The sequence below is a fragment of the Calypte anna genome, chromosome Z, assembly GCF_003957555.1.
Source record: "Calypte anna isolate BGI_N300 chromosome Z, bCalAnn1_v1.p, whole genome shotgun sequence".
Classification (NCBI taxonomy): Eukaryota; Metazoa; Chordata; class Aves; order Apodiformes; family Trochilidae; genus Calypte; species Calypte anna.
The window spans coordinates 55098706-55121814 of record NC_044274.1 but is presented as its reverse complement, the minus strand read 5'-3'; the positions used below and the strand labels follow the sequence as shown (position 1 = coordinate 55121814).

General features: G+C 43.8%; 2 protein-coding genes across 2 annotated transcripts in view; one reads left to right on the top strand and one right to left on the bottom strand.

Annotated features, from left to right (window-relative positions):
• Nucleotides 1-3235, bottom strand: part of PDE6B (phosphodiesterase 6B) — a 21565-nt gene extending 18330 nt beyond the window's left edge. The window contains exons 1-3 of the mRNA XM_008492550.2: nucleotides 2825-3235; nucleotides 418-570; nucleotides 2-91 (exon numbers count right to left, since the gene is read on the bottom strand). Of these exons, the coding sequence (XP_008490772.1) occupies nucleotides 2-91; nucleotides 418-570; nucleotides 2825-3235 (654 nt within the window). The remainder of the gene's footprint in view (nucleotide 1; nucleotides 92-417; nucleotides 571-2824) is intronic.
• The window catches only part of LOC103527370 (purpurin), a 24435-nt gene extending 1326 nt beyond the window's left edge, over nucleotides 1-23109 (top strand). Inside the window, exons 2-6 of the mRNA XM_030467229.1 lie at nucleotides 17882-17999; nucleotides 19113-19249; nucleotides 20745-20857; nucleotides 21901-22113; nucleotides 23028-23109. Of these exons, the coding sequence (XP_030323089.1) occupies nucleotides 17883-17999; nucleotides 19113-19249; nucleotides 20745-20857; nucleotides 21901-22113; nucleotides 23028-23038 (591 nt within the window). The 5' untranslated portion in view covers nucleotide 17882 and the 3' untranslated portion in view covers nucleotides 23039-23109. The remainder of the gene's footprint in view (nucleotides 1-17881; nucleotides 18000-19112; nucleotides 19250-20744; nucleotides 20858-21900; nucleotides 22114-23027) is intronic.

Below are 23109 nucleotides of genomic sequence, written 5' to 3'. Positions count from 1 at the left end.
CCTGGCCTCTTCGAGTCTCACAATTGTGAAGATAACTCAAGTGATAAATTTTCAAATTCAAGGAGGCAAAATTCAGGTACTTCAGAAAAAGCTGAAAAGGCAAACCATGAGATTGAGTTGTATGAAATAGCAGTCTCATGTATACTGGATTTCATAATGTCTCCTTATCACCATCATGGTAATTCCCCTGGATAAGTGCTTTGATTTGCACTTGTGTGAGAGGAAGCTTATCCCTCTGTAACTTCCCTTAAGATTTGTGAGATAAGCATTTTCATAAAAAGCATCTTCTGTTAGGGGGTGAGTCCTAAATTCATACCAGAGGAGCTTCTCTAAGGGAGATATCCCCAGTGAAGAAGAGCGTTGTTACACTGCAAAAGTGTCAACTGCTTGATAGAAACTGAGCTGCTGATCACTTACTGTTTCATCAGAGCTGGTGAAGTGAGGGCCGTTCAGCTTATTAATAGCCACAATGACAGCAACTAAATCTTTGCCATTCAAGATGGGTGTAGCAAGCATGCTTTTCGTAGTGTAGTTGGTGAGTTCATCAACAAATGGACTGAACTGGCCACACTGTTTAATAGAGAAGTTACAAATTAAGCATTTTACACAATGTCTGTAGTCCAAAAAACTAAGTCAAAGCACAGAATACCAAAGAGAAATAAATTAGGAGAAAAATGGACAATGGACAGGTGATAAGGCTAGTATCAATAGAACTGGCTGTCATTTCTGACTCTTAACACATGCATTTTCTCACTTTTTGGAAAGATCTTGCATATCATGTTTTAACACGTCAAACTGTGACAGGACAAGGAGGCTCTCCACTGGTTATTCTCAGATCACTGGCATCCTTCAAAATGCCTCCTCCATTCCTTTCCTCCTTCTTTCTATCAGTGGTTACTCTCAGTTACTGCATAGCCACAGTTTATAAACCAGAGCTGCTTGGTACAGTCACTGGGAAGTTCACTCACCCCCATTTTCCTTCTGCTTTTGCCTGGGCCCTGAAGCTGCTTTCATCTTGCAGCCTCCATGAAGCCATCTGCCTCTCGTCTCTCTTAAAAATACCATGCCAGGCATTCCCTCACATGTTGCTGGGCCTTCGTATGTGGGATTGTAGATGGTAGGGAAGGTATCGCTATGGAGCATGCAACTGGCACCAGCAGTGTGTGATTCCTGGCACTCTCCTTCTGCCCCTGAGACTGACCCACCCACTTCTGCCTCAGGGGCATTTTCACAGTCATTTCTGTGTGCAGATAGCATGGCTGTGGATGAGGCCACCCTGGGAGTTACCCATGAGGGAACCACCATTCAGACCACTGTGAGAGTACTAGGACATGGTGGGGGGGCAGCACAAAGGGAACTCCTCCAATTGTTCATTACATGGATGTCACTGTCTCCTCACCCCTAACAAAAATGAAGCAGATGAAGGTAGTGCAGGGAAATCAGATGCCCTGTCACCTGTTGTGCTCTGGGCCTTACTGACACCATCATCACTTGCCAATGTGGACTGCAAGGATGGCCTTGATTAACTCAAATTCTTCTCGCTGCTCAGATGAATTATTTTTCAGATACAAGTCCTTCTAGTTGGGTTAGAAAAAGCCCTACAGCTCTGATCATATTCAAGAGGCTTCACCAGAAAGAAAAATCGCTCCCTAATTCATATTCTCCCCTTATGTTCCCCACTGCTGGACTTCCCTGCCAATTGGGGTAGACCAATCATTTAGTCCCTGGGCCTCCTTTAAAGGAATTGCCTTATGGCAATTGGAGTTGGAGTGCAGCACTTGGCTCACAGCACTGAAATCCTTCCATGTTTTTGGAGAAATGTTTGAACCAGAAAGTTTTTTAAAGTTTAAGTCACATTATGATACTGTCCCTCACCTCCCAAAAAATGGTTGGAAAGCCAAATCGATACCTCAGTATGCTTTGTGGAGGACAAGGAATTTTTTGCTGCAACATTTAGATATGCTAGTATAGAACAAGAAACGGGTGGATAAACACATGGTCTTTTTATAACCAGCAAATAATAATAATAATCCCAAAAGTCATATTTGAGATTTTAATTTTATACAAGCAGATTGTTATTGGTGCCATTCAGCTTTACATGATTCAACCCAGGAATATGAGGGGTAAATACTGTCATGTGGGCATAAAAAAACCCATCCAAATTCCTTGGAACCCTCCTTATACTGCTGTGTGCAGTGCTCACTGAAATAGCTGTTTTGGTAAAAGTTTATTTCTTGCTGATGATGATTATGATCACCCATACCCGGGCTGGAGTTAAGCCACCTGTCCTGAGGCTGACAAAATGCTTCTGAATGCCCTTGGTCTAATTTCCATAATATAGCAAACATTTTCAAATGTTGTTTGTGGTGGAAAACCCTTCCTGGACTCACTGTGTAAGATTTTTTTTTCTCTCTCTCTCTGTCTCTCTTCCAATTACTCATGGAATACATATGTATAGTATGGAAAAGTCTACTCACATTCAGTGCAGATCTGTCTGTGGCTCACTCTCTCTTCTCTGCTAGATATGATATTTTTAATTTTCTTTTTTTTTTTTTCATAATTAGGCAGGCCAGGTGTGACAGTGCACTCATTTGCCAGCATTAACACCTAATGTAATTAATGTGCTTAGCCTCACCTCACTACATAAATGAAACTGGAAGCAACTTACAGACTTGCTACTGGTGCTTTGGTTTCCACTACACAGCTATTACACTGCAGGAGGTTTGACTAAGCACCAAGGTGCCCTAATGCCTCCTGACCCCTTTGAACTGGTAATCATGTGGGCCTTTTCTCTATCAGGTGAACAACTGAATGACAAACCTACCTCGTTGACATCCTTGATATTCATGGTTTTCTTGGTTTGTGCAACGTAGCCCACAACACCTATGTCCAGTGGATAGACAATCTCACAGTCTGGGGAGACCAGGCATTCCTCCAAGGTGCTTCCCTCCTGGATGTTGAAAAGCCTTGTTGCCAGTTCAGGTGTGCCATTTCTCTGCCTGTACATGAAAAGACTACAGCGGTCAGCGTGAATAAGGGACCTGATTCTTCTCAAGGTCTTGAAAACGACTTTCTCCATGTTGATGGTTTCTTGCATATCTTGGATCAGCTCAAAAAGGATTTCAGTTTCGTTGCTATCACAGGACTCTGGTTTTAGTTTCTTCTCAAAGTACTGCTTGGCAAAAGCAGGGTTGCCATCAAGAAACTTCTCCACATCATCTTCACTAATGCTCATTGTGAATGCCCTGCCTCTTGTGGTAGGTAATAGTCCAGAGATGTCGTCTGTGCAAACAGCTGATTGCTGATGTAGTTCTTAAAATGCTGTAATTGAAGGTGTTTCTTCCAGAATGACCAAGGCTGAGGTAAAACCACAAAGAGGGCTTGTCATCAGGAAGAGGTATTCCTTTATAGTGCTGAAGGTGAGCCTGTGAGAGAACAGATTTTCTCAACCAAACAGATTAGATGACCTCTGCAGGAGCTTTGGGTCAAATATCTTCTTAATCTAAATGCAAACAAAAACTGAGTACTCACAATATCTGAAAAAACTATCCTTTCTCTTGATAAGCAGAACACTTACTGAAACAATTACACTGAGGCAGCGGCAACAGGGAAGAACTGCATCTCCTAACATTGAAATAAGCTCTTTAAAGTCTAATTAAATATATACTGCTTGGGCCTAATCCTTGGCTAACAAGGTGAGCATCTTATTATTTCTGCTCTCCCAGCTCCCTGCAGTAGTAGGAAGTGCATCCTTCACAAAAGAGCACAATGGTCAGAACAAAAATAACCAAGGTAATGATACTTTTTCATGACTCCATGTATTACTGCAGTTCTGTAACTGCTTCTGTAGGGGCTGTTCTCAAATGGAAGCACCAATCCTGAATTCTTTAGTCTGGGATTTGAAATGAATTCACAAGGTTGGTGACCTCTTCATGACAGTAAGAACCAGGAGATGAAAACATGAGTCTCAGTGGCATTTCTTCAGGAAGGAAACTGGAAAGCTTCAGGTTGGGGCTGCCTGGTTTGAAATACTCTAAGGAGTCATGGGAAGCTCTGCAGGCAGAAAATCCCAAAGAAATCACTATGGAAGGCAGAAAAATTTTCCTCATTACTATCAGTTGAGAAAAGGTAGGAATTATGGCTCTAAGGGACAGAAGTTGTTTCACATCAGAAAGGCCATGATGCTGCACAAGCAGAGATGAGGGTCAGTGTCACGTTGGGAGGCAAAAGGAGGCCACTGGTTTTGAGGAGAATTAAACAATGCACAAGGGTTTCTATCAGAAGGGAACACTGTGTTGCAGGGAGCTAATTAATGCTCTCCTGCTTCCAAGTAAAGGTCCAGGCTGCCTGTGCCTTTGAGAATTGGCATTACTGCCAGAAATGGTGCATGTGGGTGGCTGGGAGGAAGGTGGCAAGAGAAGAAGCCGTGGTGGCAGCATTAGAAATGCTTATTCGGGCATGTGTGGAGTTCAAGAAGGGGATAGGTTGGGAGTTCCTTGTCTCCCATCAGCAGCAATGACTGAACATACAGCTGCTGGATCCATCTCTACCCAGTCCTAAAACAGGAGATGAGCACCATCACACAAAGGCATGGGGGGGGGAGTTAAGAGAAAAATCCTTTCAGAAGATTCCAGGTAAAACAGAGGAAACTGAGACAAAGAGCTACAAATTTACTAGATATAATTCCATTTTCTCCTCTTCCCTTTTTCAGTTTCCTGGATCACTGGAAAGCTGTCGGGTCAGCTAGTTGTATGTCCTAAATGCCTTTATGCTAGCATGTCAGAGACATGCTCTGGTAATTCTCATAGCCAGGATTAAGGTAGAATTTCTGTTCAAGAAATTGAGGAGCTATTGTGTGCTAGGAATGCATATACTGCCTCCAACTTCCATGTTCCAATGGAGGGACACGAACCTTCTCAGGAGATTATTGTGGGGGTGGGTGGTGAGTTGACAGAAGTGGGGTGGATGAAGCCTTTTTGAGAGCAAGAAGCAGAACTGTTCCAAGCATGGGACCTGGTGACAGTGGGGAATTTTAATTGCCTGACACTGTATGGATGGCAATGCTTCATGCCCTAGCAAGATCTTGCATGTTGAAGTGGATTTCTGGATACAAAGGATGGCAGAAAGAACAAGAGAAAATTTTCTTTGTTTTTGACTGGAAGCAAGAGAATGACCTAGATTAGAATTTGAAGGTGGAAGTGAGAACTTGAAGTTCAGATGAGGGAGACCAGGATACTAGAGTTCATAATTGGAAAAAACAGGCCACACAAAAAGTGTGTAAGCATGACAAAATTATTGAAGGTAAATATAAAAATACCACAAACATATAAAAATAAAAATAAAAAGGCAGAAAGGTCAATATCCAAAATGAGTTTAAATTAGGAACATGAAGGGCAATGAGCATTTTCTGTTATAGTATTGGGAAGGGTGGGGATGTCAAGAAAAGAACTGAAGGTCTGGAGTGCTGAGATGGTGAAGTAACCTGGAAGCTGTTAATGGCTTTTCTTGACAACTGATAGATATTCTGACATTCTGAAAAGGAGGGGAAAGGTAGATATAACAATTCTTTCAGCAAAACAGGAAAAAGAAATAACTGGAGAAATGCACAACACGCCACTTTAAATTTAGCCTCTAACAAAACACAGGAATAAGCTTGTTTGTGTGAATAACTAGAAGAGGTAAATAACAGCCAGTGTGGTTTTGACAAGAGCAAACTGTATCATAACTTCTATGCCAGAGTAAGAAGCTTCTGGACAGAAGCAAAGTAATGACTGTCACAGTCGTGTGTCATGAGGAAATGACACACAAGATTGCCTTTTAAGAGTTTAGGTCTTAGATAAAATAGTTAAAAAGTGGTGGCAAATCTATTGGGAAGCTGAGAGGTCGTTAGACGCTCACTGATAAAATGTAAGAACTTCTTGAGTAGGATTCTCTGCAGAGGCTGTCTCAGATATAGAACATTTCAGTATTTCCTCTGATGGGTGGAAAAATACATAGTAAGCCAGCATATAAGCCATGGTCAGGTGTCTATAAATGTGTTTTTGCACCATCTTATAACTCAATTGCAAAGAGTTGTGTATGGGATGAGGGGACCTAAACGCACCAAAGGTTTGTGGAAATCCCTGCTTATGTGGAGAACAGTCACAGTCACCTGGTGAATTCATGGGGATGAGTCATTATCTGGGCTTATCACAGCCTAAACATGTGTTAACACTGCTAGGCAGAAAGAGATGTACATCCATTAGGATGAATGTTCTGTTGTATTACAGATTATGGCAAATGTAGTAAACAGATGTGTCACCTGTAAGACAGTGGGAAAATGTTATGTCTGAGGAAAGATTGAGGTTTCTTGAGTCTCTTTCCAGTCATCTTTTTTTAAACAAAACTATCTCCAGATTTATGAAAGATTTCTCAGTTAAGAAAAAGGGAAGAGTCTGGTCTTCAGTCAGGTAGGACAAGAGATTTCAGATTTGCATTGGAACAGCTTCCACAATAGTGGAAAGAGATGGCTCTCACCCTCACTCTTAGAGAGACCTAGAATCAGAGACACCATCCTTTTTTCCCATTGAACACCTGTATCAGCAGTGATGCACATGTAATGACACCAGCCTGGTGGAAGTGGTATGGACAAGCGATTTCTTAAAGCGGGAGTGAAAACTCTATTTCTGTGGATCCAGCTTTCCACAGTCAGCAGCCTCTCTGTCCAGTTATATGTGAGGAAACCATTGCTTGGACACCAGGAAAAACTTCTCTTGCAGCAGCATAAACCTGCCAGATGGGAATAATTTTCTTGATGACTGAAGCACAATGAAGGCAGAAGGCATCCTGCTGTCTTCCAAGGTCTCCACCCCAGTATCAGCCTGTGTCCTTCCAGTGCCCTGTCAAGGATGACCCTTGTTTCATCACACAGAAGGAAAAAGGCTTGGGTAAAGTAAAACCGAGTAAACAACTTGGGCTAACACATTTTGGATTCTTGCATCCCAAAGGAATAAAGTTTCCTTTCCTATCACCAGAAGAAACTCTGAAGTGAAGTGTAGCTTCTCTTACAGTCTAGCATGCTGCAGCCTGGCAGTTCTTCTGATCTAGTGGATTTTCCTGTGCCAGGAAGGCACATCTGTGGAAGAAGAGGTCTCCTGGGAGCTTAATGCCACTTCTCTGATTTATTCCAATGTCCAGGAATCAGATTGTGTATGAAATGGCTGTCACAGCATAAGAGCTATAGTCAGAGTCTGTACTCAGGATACCTTACATCTGAACAGAAGGTCCTTTGATCTTGGTAACATATGGTGTTTTCCAGGCTTTATGGCTTCATTCTTTATGTGTAAGGTGACAGGCTTGGTGACTGTACTAAGGGGTATATAAATAGTTATAGGATATTTGGGGCATTAATTTGGGAGCTGAAAAATTGCAAATGGGTAAACTATTCATACTGAATTGAAGTTGGCACTCTTTTGGATCCAGACCTCCCAGATATTCACCCTTTGCTTGGTATGAAACATTCTGTTCAGTTCAAGATAAATATTTTTGTTTTGAAACATTTGTAAAGAAAACAGGCAACGTCCAACAGTGACACTCCAGGCTCAAAATATGAAAGATCCAAGCTCTGTTCTTTCCTCCGCACACAGGGTTTGAAATTTAACATGAAGATTTCCCCTGACAAGAGGAAAGAATGTGTGTTCTTAAATGCTGAAGTTTGTAGCTGCAGAAGTGGAGAAACAGAGACAGTATCTGTTAAGCCAGCCAGGGCTGTGCAATTGCAGCTGGATAGCTGAAACCATTTAGGAATGATGGGTGGAAAACTGTGCAAAGGGAGCCAGAATTGCCAGAGCAAATCTCTTGAAGAGGGTTGACTGAGATACCAAGAACATAAAGCACAGTGCAAAGACTGCACGTGCTCCCTAGGCTTCCAGGGCATCTTAGGTGGCACCAGGAAAGCCAAGGCTGGCATACCAGTGATAACTGGAGTGGATACAGTCTAAGCTTGCAACAGGATAATGCTCTTTGATTGGTCTTAGGTAAACAATAGAGGATTTTGGAGGAGGCTGCTATTTCAGGAAACTTGCACTAGGCTGTCACACAGCATAATACTATCTGAACACGTGTGGTTGCACATATTTGCTTTCAATAGCTTTAAAAATGAATTGCTGCGTTGGCATAGGACCTCTGCATTGTTGGCTGTTGGTAGATGTCCTTTAAACAGAGGTTCTAATGGAAACCCCAAGTGAAGGCTTGGCTGGTGTCTGGAAAAATGAGCTGGAGTCTCTGGGAATAAAATTCCTCACCTCCCAACAACTCATAGCACAGTCCCTCCTCCACCCTAGGATGGAAACTACTAAAACCTCAAATTGTGATGTGAAATCACCATCTGATGTGGTGCCAAATATATATCCAAGAGAAGCAGTATGATTAGAGCCATTTGTGGGACTGTGTCCAAACTGCACAGTGCAGATGCTACCTGCAAAGTAGAAAGGGTGATGGCAAGCATTGGGTATATTAGGTCTGAAGATGCTTTTCCCCTTCTTTTGTCGAAGTAGTGTTTTCCTCCTAACCAAGAGGCTGTGGGGAGGGCAGCTACAAGTGACTAACTTGATTAGCCATTATCCTTATAGGATGCTGTATTGACAGCTACACGCAAACCTTTCTGTCCCACTCATCCGTTGGCATAACGAGATTGCAGTTTATTTGATTTACTAATTAATATTCTTATGCCACCTGCTTGTATGTGAGAATAAGCTTTCCTGCCTGGAACCATGGGAGCTCCATGAGGATCAGTGCTGTGCCCCTCACTGCCCCTTGGCCAGGGTCTTCTTCTGCCCCTAGACTCCATCCCACTCCTCCATCCACACACAGATTGCCTCTTGCCACACAGAGGGCAGAACTTCAGGGGTTTTGCTGGGCATACACCCTGTTTTTTCCCTCCCTTCATTGGCTGGCAGAGACCTTTGGATAGTACTAGAGCACAACACAGCCACCTAGGGTCTGTTGTCCCCCTGACGCAGGCACTTCCAGGGTCCTGCTCCTGCCTGTGTGGGAGTGGTGGGCAAGGCCACCCTTCAGAGTGACCTCAGCAGGCTGGAGAAAGGTACCAGGAATCTCCTCCCACAGCCTGTCTGGGTTTTGCCCCTGGCAGAGGTGCAGGATGGCAGACAGGGGAACACGTGTCAGCTGGGGCAGATGCATCAGCACAGCACAAACCTGCATTAACATAATCTGTCTATTACACAGAAATACCACAGTGGAGAAAGAGGCACAGCTTAGGGACAATCTCAGGTCTGCAGGAAACAGTGTGAGCAGCAGCCACTTGTGCTACAGTTCTATTTCCATTCTGGCTACATAGGGGATAGATGAGTTCTAGCAGGACTGTTAAATGTTTATAATGAAATATAAATCTCATCCACTAGTGCAGACAGAGAAAACTGCTTCTGGAATGAAGCAGTTCATTTGGAAGAATGAATGATGTGTTCTAGAGTAAAATCAGTATACCTCAGCACCCCTCAGAGAATTTTGTTCACATTTCAGCCAGAATATCGACTCCTGGTCATGGCCAGGGAACATCAGCCCTCCTCTTAGTAATGCTTTCAGAAAATTACCTCAAAATTAGCCTACTGGTTTAAATATTACATTGGTGAACTGAACAGTCAGAGATTTTTTTCTTAATGGTTCTTGGCTAAAGGAGGTGCTGCGATGGACACACACATAAACACAAAGCTTTACTATAGAGCAGCAGTGCACTCTGAGTAACCAGCAACCAATAAGTGTGCTGGCTTAGCTTGGCAAAATGCTTTCAAACCACAAAAATTGATAAGATGCAGAAAGTACCTCTCTAGGCTTATGTGAGTTCTCAGCTAATTGTTTTATTTTATTTCTGCAAAAAACGCCAACCTCACTCTAAATGCAGAATCTTGAAAACTTTAAAATAAATGCTGGGTGTAGAGGGTGTTGTTTTAATAAGTGCCTAGTATTAAGAGGAGGTATAAGAGCACATCCTATACAGGAGTTTCTTCACTCAAGGGAATGGCAGTGTTAAGAGGGTAGGCCCTGCACTGCCCAGTGCTCCAGGACAAGTTCTGGGTTTCCAAAAGTGACACCCCTTCATTTGCACATTAGCACATAAAGAACAAAGATAACTAAACTCCTTTACCACATGCACCCTTTTTGCATTTATCTTCCCCTAACACTCTAGGACTACAATGAAGGAACATGCAATGGGAAGGCACATGAAATTTTAAAAAGGAACACAAAAAACACAATATGGGTGCTCAGACCCACCCACAAGTAAGTGTGTTCATGCAGTGTCATGAAGGACTGAAGAAGTAGAAAGATTATGAAAAGTTTTGCAGGTGTCACCAGAACAAGAAGGCACCTACTCACATGAGTGATTTGTGAAAAAGATGGCCACAGTGGGGAAAAACAAAGGCAAACATTGAGATTGTTCAGCAGAAAAGAAATGGAGCAGAAAGATTACTCTAACTTTGAGTGTAAAGGAGAAGACATGATAAAGTAATGAGGAAGAAAAAAAGGGCTATTGGGTCTATAAGAAGCTGTGGAAACAGTCAAGAACTGAAAATGTGGGAAAGATTATGGGCAACATGGGAAATACAATGATGAAAAAGAGTTGTGATAAGCCAGGACAGCCATGGGGCGAAAGCCAGCAGAAAATGTCCATCCATGCATCTGGAATCAGCTTTTTTAGGGAAATTCTTGAGCCTTTTATCAGGGAGGATCCAGGGGACAGAAGCATTTCTGCAGGTCAGGGAGGCTGTTGGGTAGGGGGAAAGGCTGAAAGGGTCCCATGGGAGATAGTTCAGAGTCTGCTTTTGGTTACACAGATAGGAACAGCTGATGCAAAGTGATTCTCAACACAGCAGCTCCAGGACAGCTAAATCAGGCTGGGAAGATGCTTGGAGAATACATATTCAGGTGGGTTTAGAAAGAGGCTGATGACCTAGAGGTCCCTTCTAACCCCTAACATTCTATGATTCTGAGATTTTCTGCAACAGAGGCTGCTGCAGCAATGGTATTTTTAATGGGTATTAGTAACTAAATCCCCTCTGAGGCAATGCTGCAATTTTCAGTGTTTCCACCTTGTTAGTCAGCCTGAAGCAGATGTAAGCTTGGTCTGTTGGTCAAGTGTATTCCAGTTGCAAGTTTACAGAGCTGGTAACATTGTTGGATCCTGAAAGTTGACTAGAACCTCTGGGCCGCTCTGTGAAAGAAAAGTTGCTTTGCTGTGTAAATGCCCTTAGCTGACAAGAAGCCTGGTGAACATGGTTGTGTTTCCAGTCACGGGAAGGGTTACAGTATCTCAGGTCTTGCAGTTTCAAAGAAAATCAGATATTTAAAACAAGTCAGATGTTTAAAGCATAAACAAAATCCTCCATAACAACTTGATAATTTTTTGTATCTTAGAAAAAAGTCCCACAGTCCTTTTCCCTTTTCCAAAACAATATGATGAAGTCCATCCCTTTCTCCCACTGAAGAAGCAGATAGAAGGCTGAAATGCAGTTGTGTGTGAAAGCTTTTGCCTTATTGTATGCTCAGCCTCATGATTACAACAGCTCTCTCCTTGGAGTGCAGGGAAGTGCTCTGACCTAACCCTTCCCTCTTTAGTCTGTTTCCACCTTCTGTTGCAGATAGAAACCATGTGTTCTAATGCTTACTAAGGACAGGTGCCTGCCTAATGGCCTTTGGCTGTATGCACATACAGATTCCCCTGGCTTTGGTAATTTGTGCTTCTGGTTTTAGCTTTTAAATCCATCATCAGGGCTGGCATGGACATCCTGGCTTACCCAGAACTACTTGAGCTCTGTGCCAGCATTATCACTTTTATAAAGCACCTTGAGATGCATACATGGAGCTGTAAATATTCCACTGGAGTAATGCAGAGCAGTAAGCTGTAGGCAGCCCTTACTGTCTGCAGTACTTAGCAGGGGACGTGTTTTGCTGCTACATTTTGCTTTGCAACAAGCTATAGGTTTATTCCTGCGCTTTTTGGTGTTAAGCTGCTTTTGTTGCATGAACAGGAAAGGAACCAGACTTAGATGACAACACACATTATTTCTACCTTCAGGGATATTTACATACCCTCTGTGCCTCTTGTTTCTTGAAGGCATCCTGGGAATAACACCAGGGATTAAATAAACTCCAGATCATTACTTCACTGCAAAATGCGGCAGGGGGTATTGACTGCCTCAAGGGAACAATCCCCTTCCTGCTGCCTTACCCGGGGAAAAGAATAGGATCAGGCCAGGGAGATACTCTATGGCTGCCTTCAAGTACCAAGTCTTTAGGCTCAGACAGCTGAACTCCTCTCATGTTGGCATATGCTACTCTTCCTGCCCACTCTGAAAAGTCAGGCTCTCCAGGTTTCCTGTTTTGAGAGGGATGATCCCTGCCCTCCATGAAGTGGAAGGAAAAGACAAATGTTGTACCTATAAATAAATGTTGCAACTAAAATTAGTAAACTGGCCAGTGTCTGCAAACAGACCAGTTTAGTAGTAGTAAATACTACTATGGTATATAGCTATGTCAGCAGTATGCCTAGAAGTAAATACTAGAAAACAACAACCAAAATATTCACCACTTTGTTGAGTCAAAAAAAGGTCAGCTCACTAATCAAGCAGCAACCATCATCCATACAGAAACCATCCTGCAGAAACCAGGCAGTGGCACAAAAACTCTTTGGCCAGCAGATACCTGTATGTTAAAATACCACTTCAGAAGAGATTTTAGCCAGCTCTGCAGGTACCTTGTGCTGCCAAGGCAGCAAGATGCTGAAGGGTTTAGGAGAGAGACTGTAACTTTGTTTTGCTGCCAAGTCCTTGACAATGGCCCTGAGAAGACCACCACGACCACCACCCCCAGCTGGCTCCTTGTCACAGCAGAGGAGCCGAGGCTCCCCAGTTCCCCTGTGCTTTGAACAGTCTCCTGGTTTTGCTTGCAAACTGGAAGAACGTTTGTCTACCTGCACCTGAGATGTGCTGTGAGCAGGGAAGCACCTGAGGCCCTGCTCCACTAATTGCCAGTCAGTAAGTTTAGCAAGAATGACACTAAAATGGAAAGGTACCTTTCCATTTTAGTCATTTGAAGTTGCAGGTATTTGAATGGCACCTTGAAATTCATAAAGTAGTGCTTCTTGAGGGTTTTTTATCTGATAATGTAGCACAACCCAAGAGCCTTACCCTTGAACCCCAGGGGATCCAACTTCAAACTATTTCCTTTTCATCTGTAATGCATCACTCTCTTCACTGGGAAAGATCAGTATTTCTGAGCAAAATTAATGGAAACTGAGAACCTCCTAGGCAGCAGCCTTCAAGTGGTGTGCCACTATGGGAAGGCTGTGTTTGTCCTGCCTCCCACCCTGGAGAGGGAGTGGAACAGACTGTCACTGCCCTCTCAGTCCTCGGCAGACCTGGGACTGGAACATGGGTCTTCCAGAAACACAGGCATCATGTGTGTGTGACACCCCAGGAAGAAGTCCTACATCCCCAGCAGCATGAGTTAGATACAAAGCCAGAGCAGGAAATCCTTGAGAGATTTACAGGGCAATAACCATTATTATAATAGCTGTCAAGGGTGACTCAAAAGGCTTCTGCCAGTATTTGTTCCCTGGCACCCTGGTAAACAGGCACATAACTTAATTGCCTGTTGGACAGCAGGAAACTTAATGCCCAATACAGGAGCTATTTAGGGATTTCATTCTGTGCCATTGACTGCTGAGCTAGCACATGCTCCTAAATGTGATCCGACAGTGCAACTGCAGTAATTCCTAGAGCAGTTCACCCTGTGCTAATTCCAATAATAAGGAAAATGGAGGGGGTTGCTAGGGGTAGGAAATCCAAAACTGATGCTTTCATATTTCATAGGCTAGGGCAGAAGATACAATTTATCATGTAATTTGCATGCTTGTTTTAGTGCAGGCCATTAAAATTACCAGTTACTCTTGTGCTGAGTCTTTTTTTTTTTTTTTTTTTTTTTTATGCCATGAACAAACTGTCATAATACTGTGAAAATTAAGATTAATTTGATTTTGTTTTCTTCTTGCTCTGAACAGCAAGTAATGTAGTGACAGATGTTGTGGTTACCAACCAAAATCTTGTGTGGTGATTAGATATTATTAGCATGTCTCTAATCCCCTAGGGATTAAGTGGTCACCTAAGATTGGCTTCTAGTGTCACCTATGTCTCACATGGACATAAACTAATCTGTTTTGCTGGCAACAGATAAAGTGGTAAGTGTTTCGAAGCCCTTCTAATTTGCAGAAAACACTGCAGTTAGTTCTCTCTCAGATGTCTGTGTCAGGGTGGAAAAGCACACTTCTGCACTTTGATACAGTATCAGGAGAAATCCTTTGAAAATTAGGTGAGCATCTAGCCCTCAAAAAGCAGTTTAAGAAGTTACTTCTTAGGCAACCCTTGAAGAGGCCAAGAATTTTAAAGAAATTAAATGAACTTTCTGTTGATTTTCCCTTCATGTCCAAATGAAGTAAATGCTGCTGGTGAAGAAGAATCAAGTACAGGGAGCATGTGTCAGGGGAGCTGAAAGCAGGCAGCATCGTGTGTGCACAAAGCCATAGGTAAGGAGTTGTGCCTGAATTACAGAGCTGTGTATCTTCAGCTTTGATGCTGCTAGCCTGCACCAACCCTGTGCAATCAAGGACCTTGCTCATCCCTGGAGCATGGTACATATGGTGGGCAGACAGCTGTAGCTGAAGGATTACTTCAGCAAATGCCTATTTGGCATCTTTCTAGAAAATCAAGATAAGGGGTCCCGGTAAGACAAGGTACATCCACATTTCCCTGGACACAAAGCAGGTGGTATCTCATCACAGGAGCTGGGCATGTGGCATCTCCCCACACCGTCTGGTCTTGATGTGCCTGGATAAACCCAGCCAAAATTCCCAGAGAGAAAATTTTGTCTATCACACTGACCAGCGCCAAAGTGCTTCACCTGCCCTACATCAAGACACTCATAAAGAACCAGGAGCAGGAGGTGTGATGGCATGATGGCCCCACCATGACTGTGGAGGGCATGCAGGTTGCACCAGCCCCTCTCAGTCATGGGGGGGCCATGCTGTGGCACTTGCCTGGCTGGTCACCCCCATCCAAGGACAGCTGCTGTCACATTCCTGTCCCAGGTTCCAGCAGACAACTCCCCTTTGAACTTGCCCAGGCTGCCTTCGAAGACATGCAGATGGTGTAAACAGGGTCCCTCTGCAAGACAAATGTATGTGAGGTGTTGTTGCCTCCACCTGAAGTCCAAGTGGAAGATGCAAAGGCCATCCATATATAGCAAGGTTTCCTCTGGCAGCGAGAACTGTCCTTCCCACATAAGGGGCAACCTTAAACAAGTTGCCTGGAAGACAAAAGTTTACACCAACTACAGGCAAGGTTGCTGCTGTTCAGGAATTCCTGGGCAAGCATCTGCAAGTGATCTCTGCAGCAAGTCTAACACATCCACATGGATTTAGCCTTACTCTGAATGTCCAGACTGTTGGATCAGAAGGTTCAGGACTCCCTGGACTTACTCTATAGGAACTGTAGAGTCATCCCTAGAGGGTATGTCCAAGGCTCCCCACGACCCAGTAGCCCAGCAGAAGGAGTAATTAGAAGTGCTTGCAACTCTTAGGTGAATGTCTGAAATCTTCAGTCTCCCAAAGTGAGCCTGGGGAGAGAGAGTACTTGGGCAGCCTTTGCAATTGAGGAAATCCTTTGGGTGCTTGGGGAAATTGTAAGAATGGCAGGCACAATTTGCAACCAAAAATATTTTCCTAGCCATTTCTGCTTTCTCATCTTGTTGTGCTTTATTGCATTCCCATATAAACCTTTTAGGAAGATAATCTTGGGAAGAAAAAAGCTATAATATTTATATAATGGAAATGTGGACAACATGAGCTGGGAAGAATGTGTATGAAGGCATTTCAGTGCACAGGCAAACTGGGGAATATAAGATTTCAGTGTGAACATGAATGCAAAATCTTATTTTTTTTACTACCTGCCCCCTCCCAGTAGATGATGCATAACATCTTTCTACTCTTGCAAGGATCATTTTGATTTGATGATGCAGATATTGGAAGACCAAATTATATATCCACCTCATGCAAGCTGCCAAATATGAACATGTGCCTGTGCTGATCAGTATGTTTAGTCCATGAGTTTCTCTGGTTAATGCTCTGTGCATATTCTTCTAACACGTGTTCAAAGCAGAAAGACTTCAATGAGACAAAGGTGTGGCACAATCATATCAGCAGACTTAAAGCTGTCTGGCAAGCTTTTTCCATTATGTAAAGCAGTGTTTTTATTAGTATAGCAGTCAGACCCACCAGTGTGAGGATTACAGTTGGTTTTTACATAATGGATTATCCAAGATTAAGCGTTTTATTCAGGCACACGAGCAAAAATAACCAATTAGTCACTTTGCAGATTCTTATTTAAAGGCAGCTGGAGGGCAATTGACACAAAACTCTCCTGCAGCCCAAGGACTGAAGCAGAGTTCTCTCGGGGATCTCCAACACCTCTACCCTAACAGGTAGGTGTCTCTTCAGCAGATGCGGGTCAGATTAGAGTCTTTTGCATCAGGGAAGTGCAGCTTGTGTGTTGGGAACAAAGTAGCTACATGGGTGTTTGGAAGTTGTGAGTTGGTAGCTGAGCCTAGATGCTGGTTTCAACTAACTGCGTTGTGTCTTGGCATTAGAACAGGTATTCAAGGTCGAATACTCTGCAAGAATGTATGTGCAAGTGCTCCTTTTACAAAGTGTGCCAAACAGATATGCTGGGATACAGATGAGCTGGGATGCTTGAGACAAATAAAGCCATGGCCACTTTGTGGCTTCACTGCAATGGCAGAATGCATACAACTGGAAATTGTATGTCATGTTTGTAGAGGGGATGGCCTGAGGGCAGTCAATACTGAGATGAATTTTACCATTAGAATAACCAGGTAGGGAGAGTCTGCTTCAGTGATGAAAGCTTGTCATAGAACCCACAGCTTTGTTCTTGAAAGCTAAATGGGCATTCACCCATTAGAAACAACATCTTTGCAATCTATATAGTTTTACCAGAGCTCATTAGAACACTATTCTTGTGGAAACAAATTTAAAAAAAAAAAAGAAAATTACATTTTTATCAGTTCCTACCAAACTTACCCAGAGTGTGGCTTTATCTATGATATAAAAATACCATGAGCCACAATACTGCTACTGAAAATCAAAATGCTCTAGCAAAGTAACTGCCGTTGATGCTCAGTTTTAGCTGGATTTAGGCACCACAATGACCCAGTGGTTTCTCAGTGGAGGACTTGTGGAATCTACGCAGAACAAAAGAAAGTAGTTTTTAAATGAGGGGAATGTATCTGTAGGCACAGCACTAGATACTCACGTACACAAAGGACCACAAAGATGATCAGAGGGCTGGAGCACCTCTCCTATGAAAACAGGCTGAGAGAGTAGGGATTGTTCAGTCTGAAGAGAAGGCTCCAGGGAGACCTTACTGTGATCTTCCAGTACTTCCAGGGGGCATACAGGAAAGCTGGAGAAAGACATTTTACAAGGGCCTGGAGTGATAGGGTAAGGGGGGGCAGATTCAAAGTGAAAAAGGGGAGTTTTAGATTAGAAATTAGAGAGAAATTATTCATTATGAGGGTGGTGAGACCCTGGCACAGGTTGCTCAGAGGAGTTGTGGATGCCTTCTTCCTTGAAATATTTGTGGACAGGTTGGATGGGGCTTGGAGCAACCTGTTATGGTGGGAGATGTCCCTGGCCATGGCAGAGGGGATTGGAAGTAGGTGATCTTTAAGGTCCCTTCAAACCCAAACCATTCTATGATTCTATGATTCTGTAATCTACTGCATGAAATAAAACTCCACCTTTGCTTTTGTCTTGCAGAATGAAGTACGCACAATATTTTTTCCTGGCCTCAATCTTTTCCAATGTTGAATATAGCCTGGCTCAGTCCTGTGCAGTGGAGTCTTTCGCTGTGAAGGACAATTTTGATCCAAAAAGGGTAATTATATTTACACACACACACACATATGTATCTATATATATATATAACAGTATATGTGAAGAAGCTTCTTATTTGAACTCTTTTTCCCAGGCTATGGTTTGTGTTTATCTGAAGAGGTTCTTCACCAAGAAGTTAGCTTCTTTTGTATGCTGTCTCTTAGATACTGTTGCTGTAGTTTGCTTTTCTCACTACTCTTTAGCCTTCTGAGCACTGAAGGATGACCAGCGTTGAAAGTCAAGGATCTTATTCAGATGTTTTCTGTTGATAGCTCAAAGCTTGGTATAGATCTCAGTTTTGACTGATCTTGTGAATGAAACAATTTAGATCCCCAAAGAGAAAGCACAAACACATCCTCTGAGGGTCATTGCAAAATGAAAAAATTTGGGCACCTTGAACACAGACTGACTCTTCAGCTTCACTGAAAAATGAAGTCTAACACAGCTAAATTATGCTTTCTTCAATATTTCTACTGATGAAGTTAACTTCTGATGGCCTTCCTCAGGCCATCAGTCACCTGGCTAGATCTTGATTTCATTCTAGTAGATAGTGCTTGTACATTTTCAGGGACCCATTTTTTTCCTAAAAATTTTTTTCCCCTTGATCTCATTTTAGTTCCCCCTGCTGTTAGCTTCCCCAACATATCCTTTGCCCTTCACAGTCCACAGAGTCATTGCTTTCTGCTTATGGAGTAGACCCTTTTCACTATTTGAAGTCAACTGTGGCTCCAGGCAGCCAGAAGAATATCTCCAGCCAGTGGCATCTTCTATGGAAATGGAGGGGTCTAAAGAGGAACAAGGAAGAACCTTCCTGACTCCCAGCTGTCATCTCAGGATGGGAGAAGCTTTCAGTGTGGAGTCAATGTGACATGAACCTCTTGTGTGATAAGGAGTGCTTGCACACAGCACTGCAGAACTGCTAGACTCACTCCTCCTGGCACAGAGGCAAGGGCTCATCAGATGGGACAGCAGGACCTGTGTGCTACATACCCACACAAACTCACACCTTCTCCTTAGGCCAGGAAATGGGAAGTTTAAAGGGCACTATGTTCACAAAAATGCTTTTGTGCTGATCTTGCCATGCTTATTAATAGGAAAATGTTTTTCATGTTAGTATGCAGGGAAATGGTATGCCCTGGCCAAGAAGGATCCAGAAGGCCTTTTCCTTCAGGACAACATCTCTGCTGAATACACTGTGGAGGAAGATGGCACAATGACAGCATCTTCCAAAGGCCGTGTGAAACTTTTTGGGTGAGTTCTTTTGTCTCTTATTTCTACCCACTGCCGTGAGGTACCAGAAGAGGGGAACAAGGGTGGTGACTTATCCTGAACACACAACACAACTGGGTTTTCTTCATCAAGAAGGGAAATTCAATTAAGGTGATACATTAGAAGCCAGAAGTTAAACACAGTTTTGAGCCCAGGGTCATTTCTCAGCCTGGCCATGGTCCGGCTCTACCACAAAACTACTGCATGAAGTCAATTATGGAGTCAGTTATAAAGTCAAGTCTTGAAAAGTGATGCAGTTAGGTAAACTAATTGCAACAAATAAAGAGGACCTAGCAAGGGTGGGACAGCTCTGATTTCACTGGGAGATTCAGGGGAAGGGGAGGAGCGTAAGGGAGAATTACTTTCACAGATGATATTTCAACAGTTCTGTGGACAACATGTGGTTAGCTCCTGGGTGCCACTGCAACGCCTGAATAGACAGATGGGAGAGAAGCTTAAGTGTTTCGTCTGTTGGTCATGTTTACTATAAGGATTTACAGTATGTAAATGGTTTAAGTAGATTTCTGAGCACAGAAATCTAAGGCTTCCAGATGAACAGAACTAGTTCTGCTGTGCATTACCTACCAAAAACTGAGTGGCTATGAACCCTGTCTTAACAGTACAACACTCCAGGGTATTTTGGGATAGGGCAAATGAAGCTTTGCAGGCACACTATGAAGTGCAGAAAAGGCTCCTGAAAGGACTCTTTAGAAACCAAGTGGGTCTGAGGGCTGCTGGGAATTATTTTCTGCATGACAAGGTAAATGGGAAATGCAGCCCGTGCAAGGAGGGGAATGAAGGCTCTGCCATTGTTTCACAGATCAATGTAAGGCTTGACAAACCGTGCTAAGGCACAGGTGGCATTCACATTGAACAGATGTCAGCCAGAGAAGGGTGTTAGGAAAAATGGATTATGAAGATAGACTGTTCAGGTACCTACAGGATTCCCATAGGCTGTGTGAAGGCCTCTGACTAGCTTGGACAGCAGAGTTGCTGTAATTATTTCCACACCTGTAATGGATATCCCTGTGCCAGCAGAGGTAGGAAGGGCTAGAGACAGGAGAGACAACTTCCCACCTGCACCCTGGGACACAGCAAATTCACCTGAGTGAGTCCAAATGCAGGTCAGCTCATGCCTAAAGCTACTTGCAGGGATCCAAAAAAATTACATCCATGATTTTACTTGGTGACTGGCTGCTTGTGTAGAAAAGCCTGCTGAGCTGAAGGAGGGTCAGAGCACTGCCCCAGCTGCAGAGAAGAGGAGGGGACCAGAGAGCAGCAGTACACTGTTAGTGATGGCGAAGTGTCACAGCATTTAAGACGCATCACTTAATGGCAAACAGTCTTAAGAAAGGCCATGCCCATGCCTTAGAAAAATTTTCTGAACTTTAGACTGGTTCTTGCCTGAGTGAGGGTCACCCATGTGAAGTTCATACGCTGCAGAGTTTTATTTTCAGTCTAATGGATCTCATTGCAGGTTCTGGGTGATCTGTGCCGACATGGCTGCTCAGTACACTGTACCTGACCCAGCCACTCCAGCTAAAATGTACATGACCTACCAGGGCCTGGCCAGCTACCTCTCCAGTGGTGGTGAGTGAACTGCAGCCCCACAGTGTTGTTCGATAGCTTTCAGCCACCCAGATTTGTGTATTTCAGCATACAAGCAGTAAGAACAGTTGGGCTAAGATTGCTCTAAGTGAAAACAAAGCATCCTTTCTGGGGGGACACTTTATCCAAGCAAGAAAGTTCTTAATCTCCACAGAAGTGGCAGGATCTAGAGGCTCCCCAGAGACCCTCCCTAACATCATATGCATTAACAGGGAGGATGCCACTCAGCAGCAGTGAGCCACACACATGGATTTTGTACAGCCAAATAGGGTCCTGAACCTAGGGAAGTAATTCTTCCTGGACTCTGTGGTGGTCATTACAAGGGCACTGAGGGTCAGCCCTCCTTGTACTTCTCATAACAGATGCAGGACCCTCACCTGTGCTCCAGCCACAAGGCACAGTTCTCCTCAGACAGACACAGCTGGACCCAGCAGAATGAAGCTGTTACTGAAGTCTCCACTGCAGAAACTACTTGTGCTGAACCTTAGTTATGCACCCTGCATACCCCAGACATTGTGCCCAAGTGTCCCCCATAGCTGTGGGGGAAGCTGGGCAGGATATGGCCTGATAATAAGTAAGAAAGAAATTCATTTAGTACTGGCAATTGAACTACGCCAACATACACTTAGTTGTGTAAGGCTGGAAAGCAGGATACTTCTTGTATGAGAAATGTAATCTGTATGGCTAAAATTTAATCTGTATGCCCTCTCCCTCCTGCTTAAGCAACGCATATATGGCAATTTTTTTTGTCACTGAAGACCATGATAGTCCCAGTCCTCCTCAAACTTCTAGCCTCAGAAATCTGAGGTGAAAATGCACTGGGTATCATGGGGAGCAACATGGTCTCAAGATGCCTGGTGCTTGCCCCAGTTCTTCTCTTCGTGGTGTGGAAATGAGGTGGATGTTGGTGTCAGCTTTGGGAAGATAATCCCTCTCATGTGCTGAAATGAGGCATCACCCTGTAGTGTGACTCACTCGCCCTGCGTATCCTGCTGTGACAAACACGTGTGTTTCTGATGTTCCAGGGGACAACTACTGGGTGATTGACACCGACTACGATAACTATGCCATTACCTATGCCTGCCGCAGTCTGAAGGAGGATGGCTCCTGTGATGATGGCTACTCCCTGATCTTCTCACGGAACCCCCGGGGCCTGCCCCCTGCCATTCAGCGCATTGTGCGCCAGAAGCAGGAAGAGATCTGCATGTCTGGCCAGTTCCAGCCTGTGCTTCAGTCAGGTACTTCATGATAATTAGCAAACTCACTCTCAAGGCTGCAATGGCAGCTTATAGTGTAGTGTAGATGATCGCTGTAAATTTGCTGTAAATGTGTCAGAACTGTAGCAAACTAACTTGTACTCTTTTAGCAACTTTTTAAAAAATGGTATATGTAGTCAGAAAATAGCTGCAGCAAAGAAAAGTCCCCGCTGGGGAAAGAGAGCCTATTAATGAGTAGTTCTGCTTGGCTTGGCCACCTGGATAACAGCATCTTACCTTAGGTCTGTTCACTGTGCTCCAGGAGAGGAGAAGCTGCCTTCAGAAAGGACCACTCTCCCTCTTCTTATCTCCACCACAGTCTGTGTCCTGGTTGGTGTGAGGAACAGAAATGAGGGGCTCTGAGCTGCAGTTCTAACTCTGCTGGCAGTGGGCATCAGCACTTGTGCCACACATGCAAACAGAGAATGTCTGAAGCCCTTTTTTAAACTTGTTTTCTGGAGGCATGGGAGCTGCTCTTCTAGATCATGTGCTGTCCATGAGATAGGCAGATAATTTTTTCAGAACTGTGCCAAATGCCCAGATTCCTCTGTGCTACCAGTTGAGTGCCCACCCCCTTAACACACATGCTGCCTTCTCTGGACATTGGCCAGGACTAAACCAGACCTCCATATTGCCCAGTCCAGCAGAGGGGTAACTGGTCTGTAGGCTCATGCTAGGTGCTCACAGAAGCTGAAGACTCGTGGCTAGCTGGAACTAGTTATGGCCACTCAAGTGCTATGCCACCAGGCATACAACAATGCAAACAGCATTTTGCAGGCTCCACCATAATCTTCTGTTGTGATTCAGAAGTCCCCTAGGAAGGTTGTAGCAACAGCTGTTAAAGCGCTTTGCAAATTTACCTACTAGGACTAATGTTTATTTCTCTTTCTTTCCAGGGGCCTGCTAGAAGGACACTGCTGATCCTATCCTTAAGTACAGACACCAGACCTCTTGGTCTTGAAGTTGCCACTCAGCTAA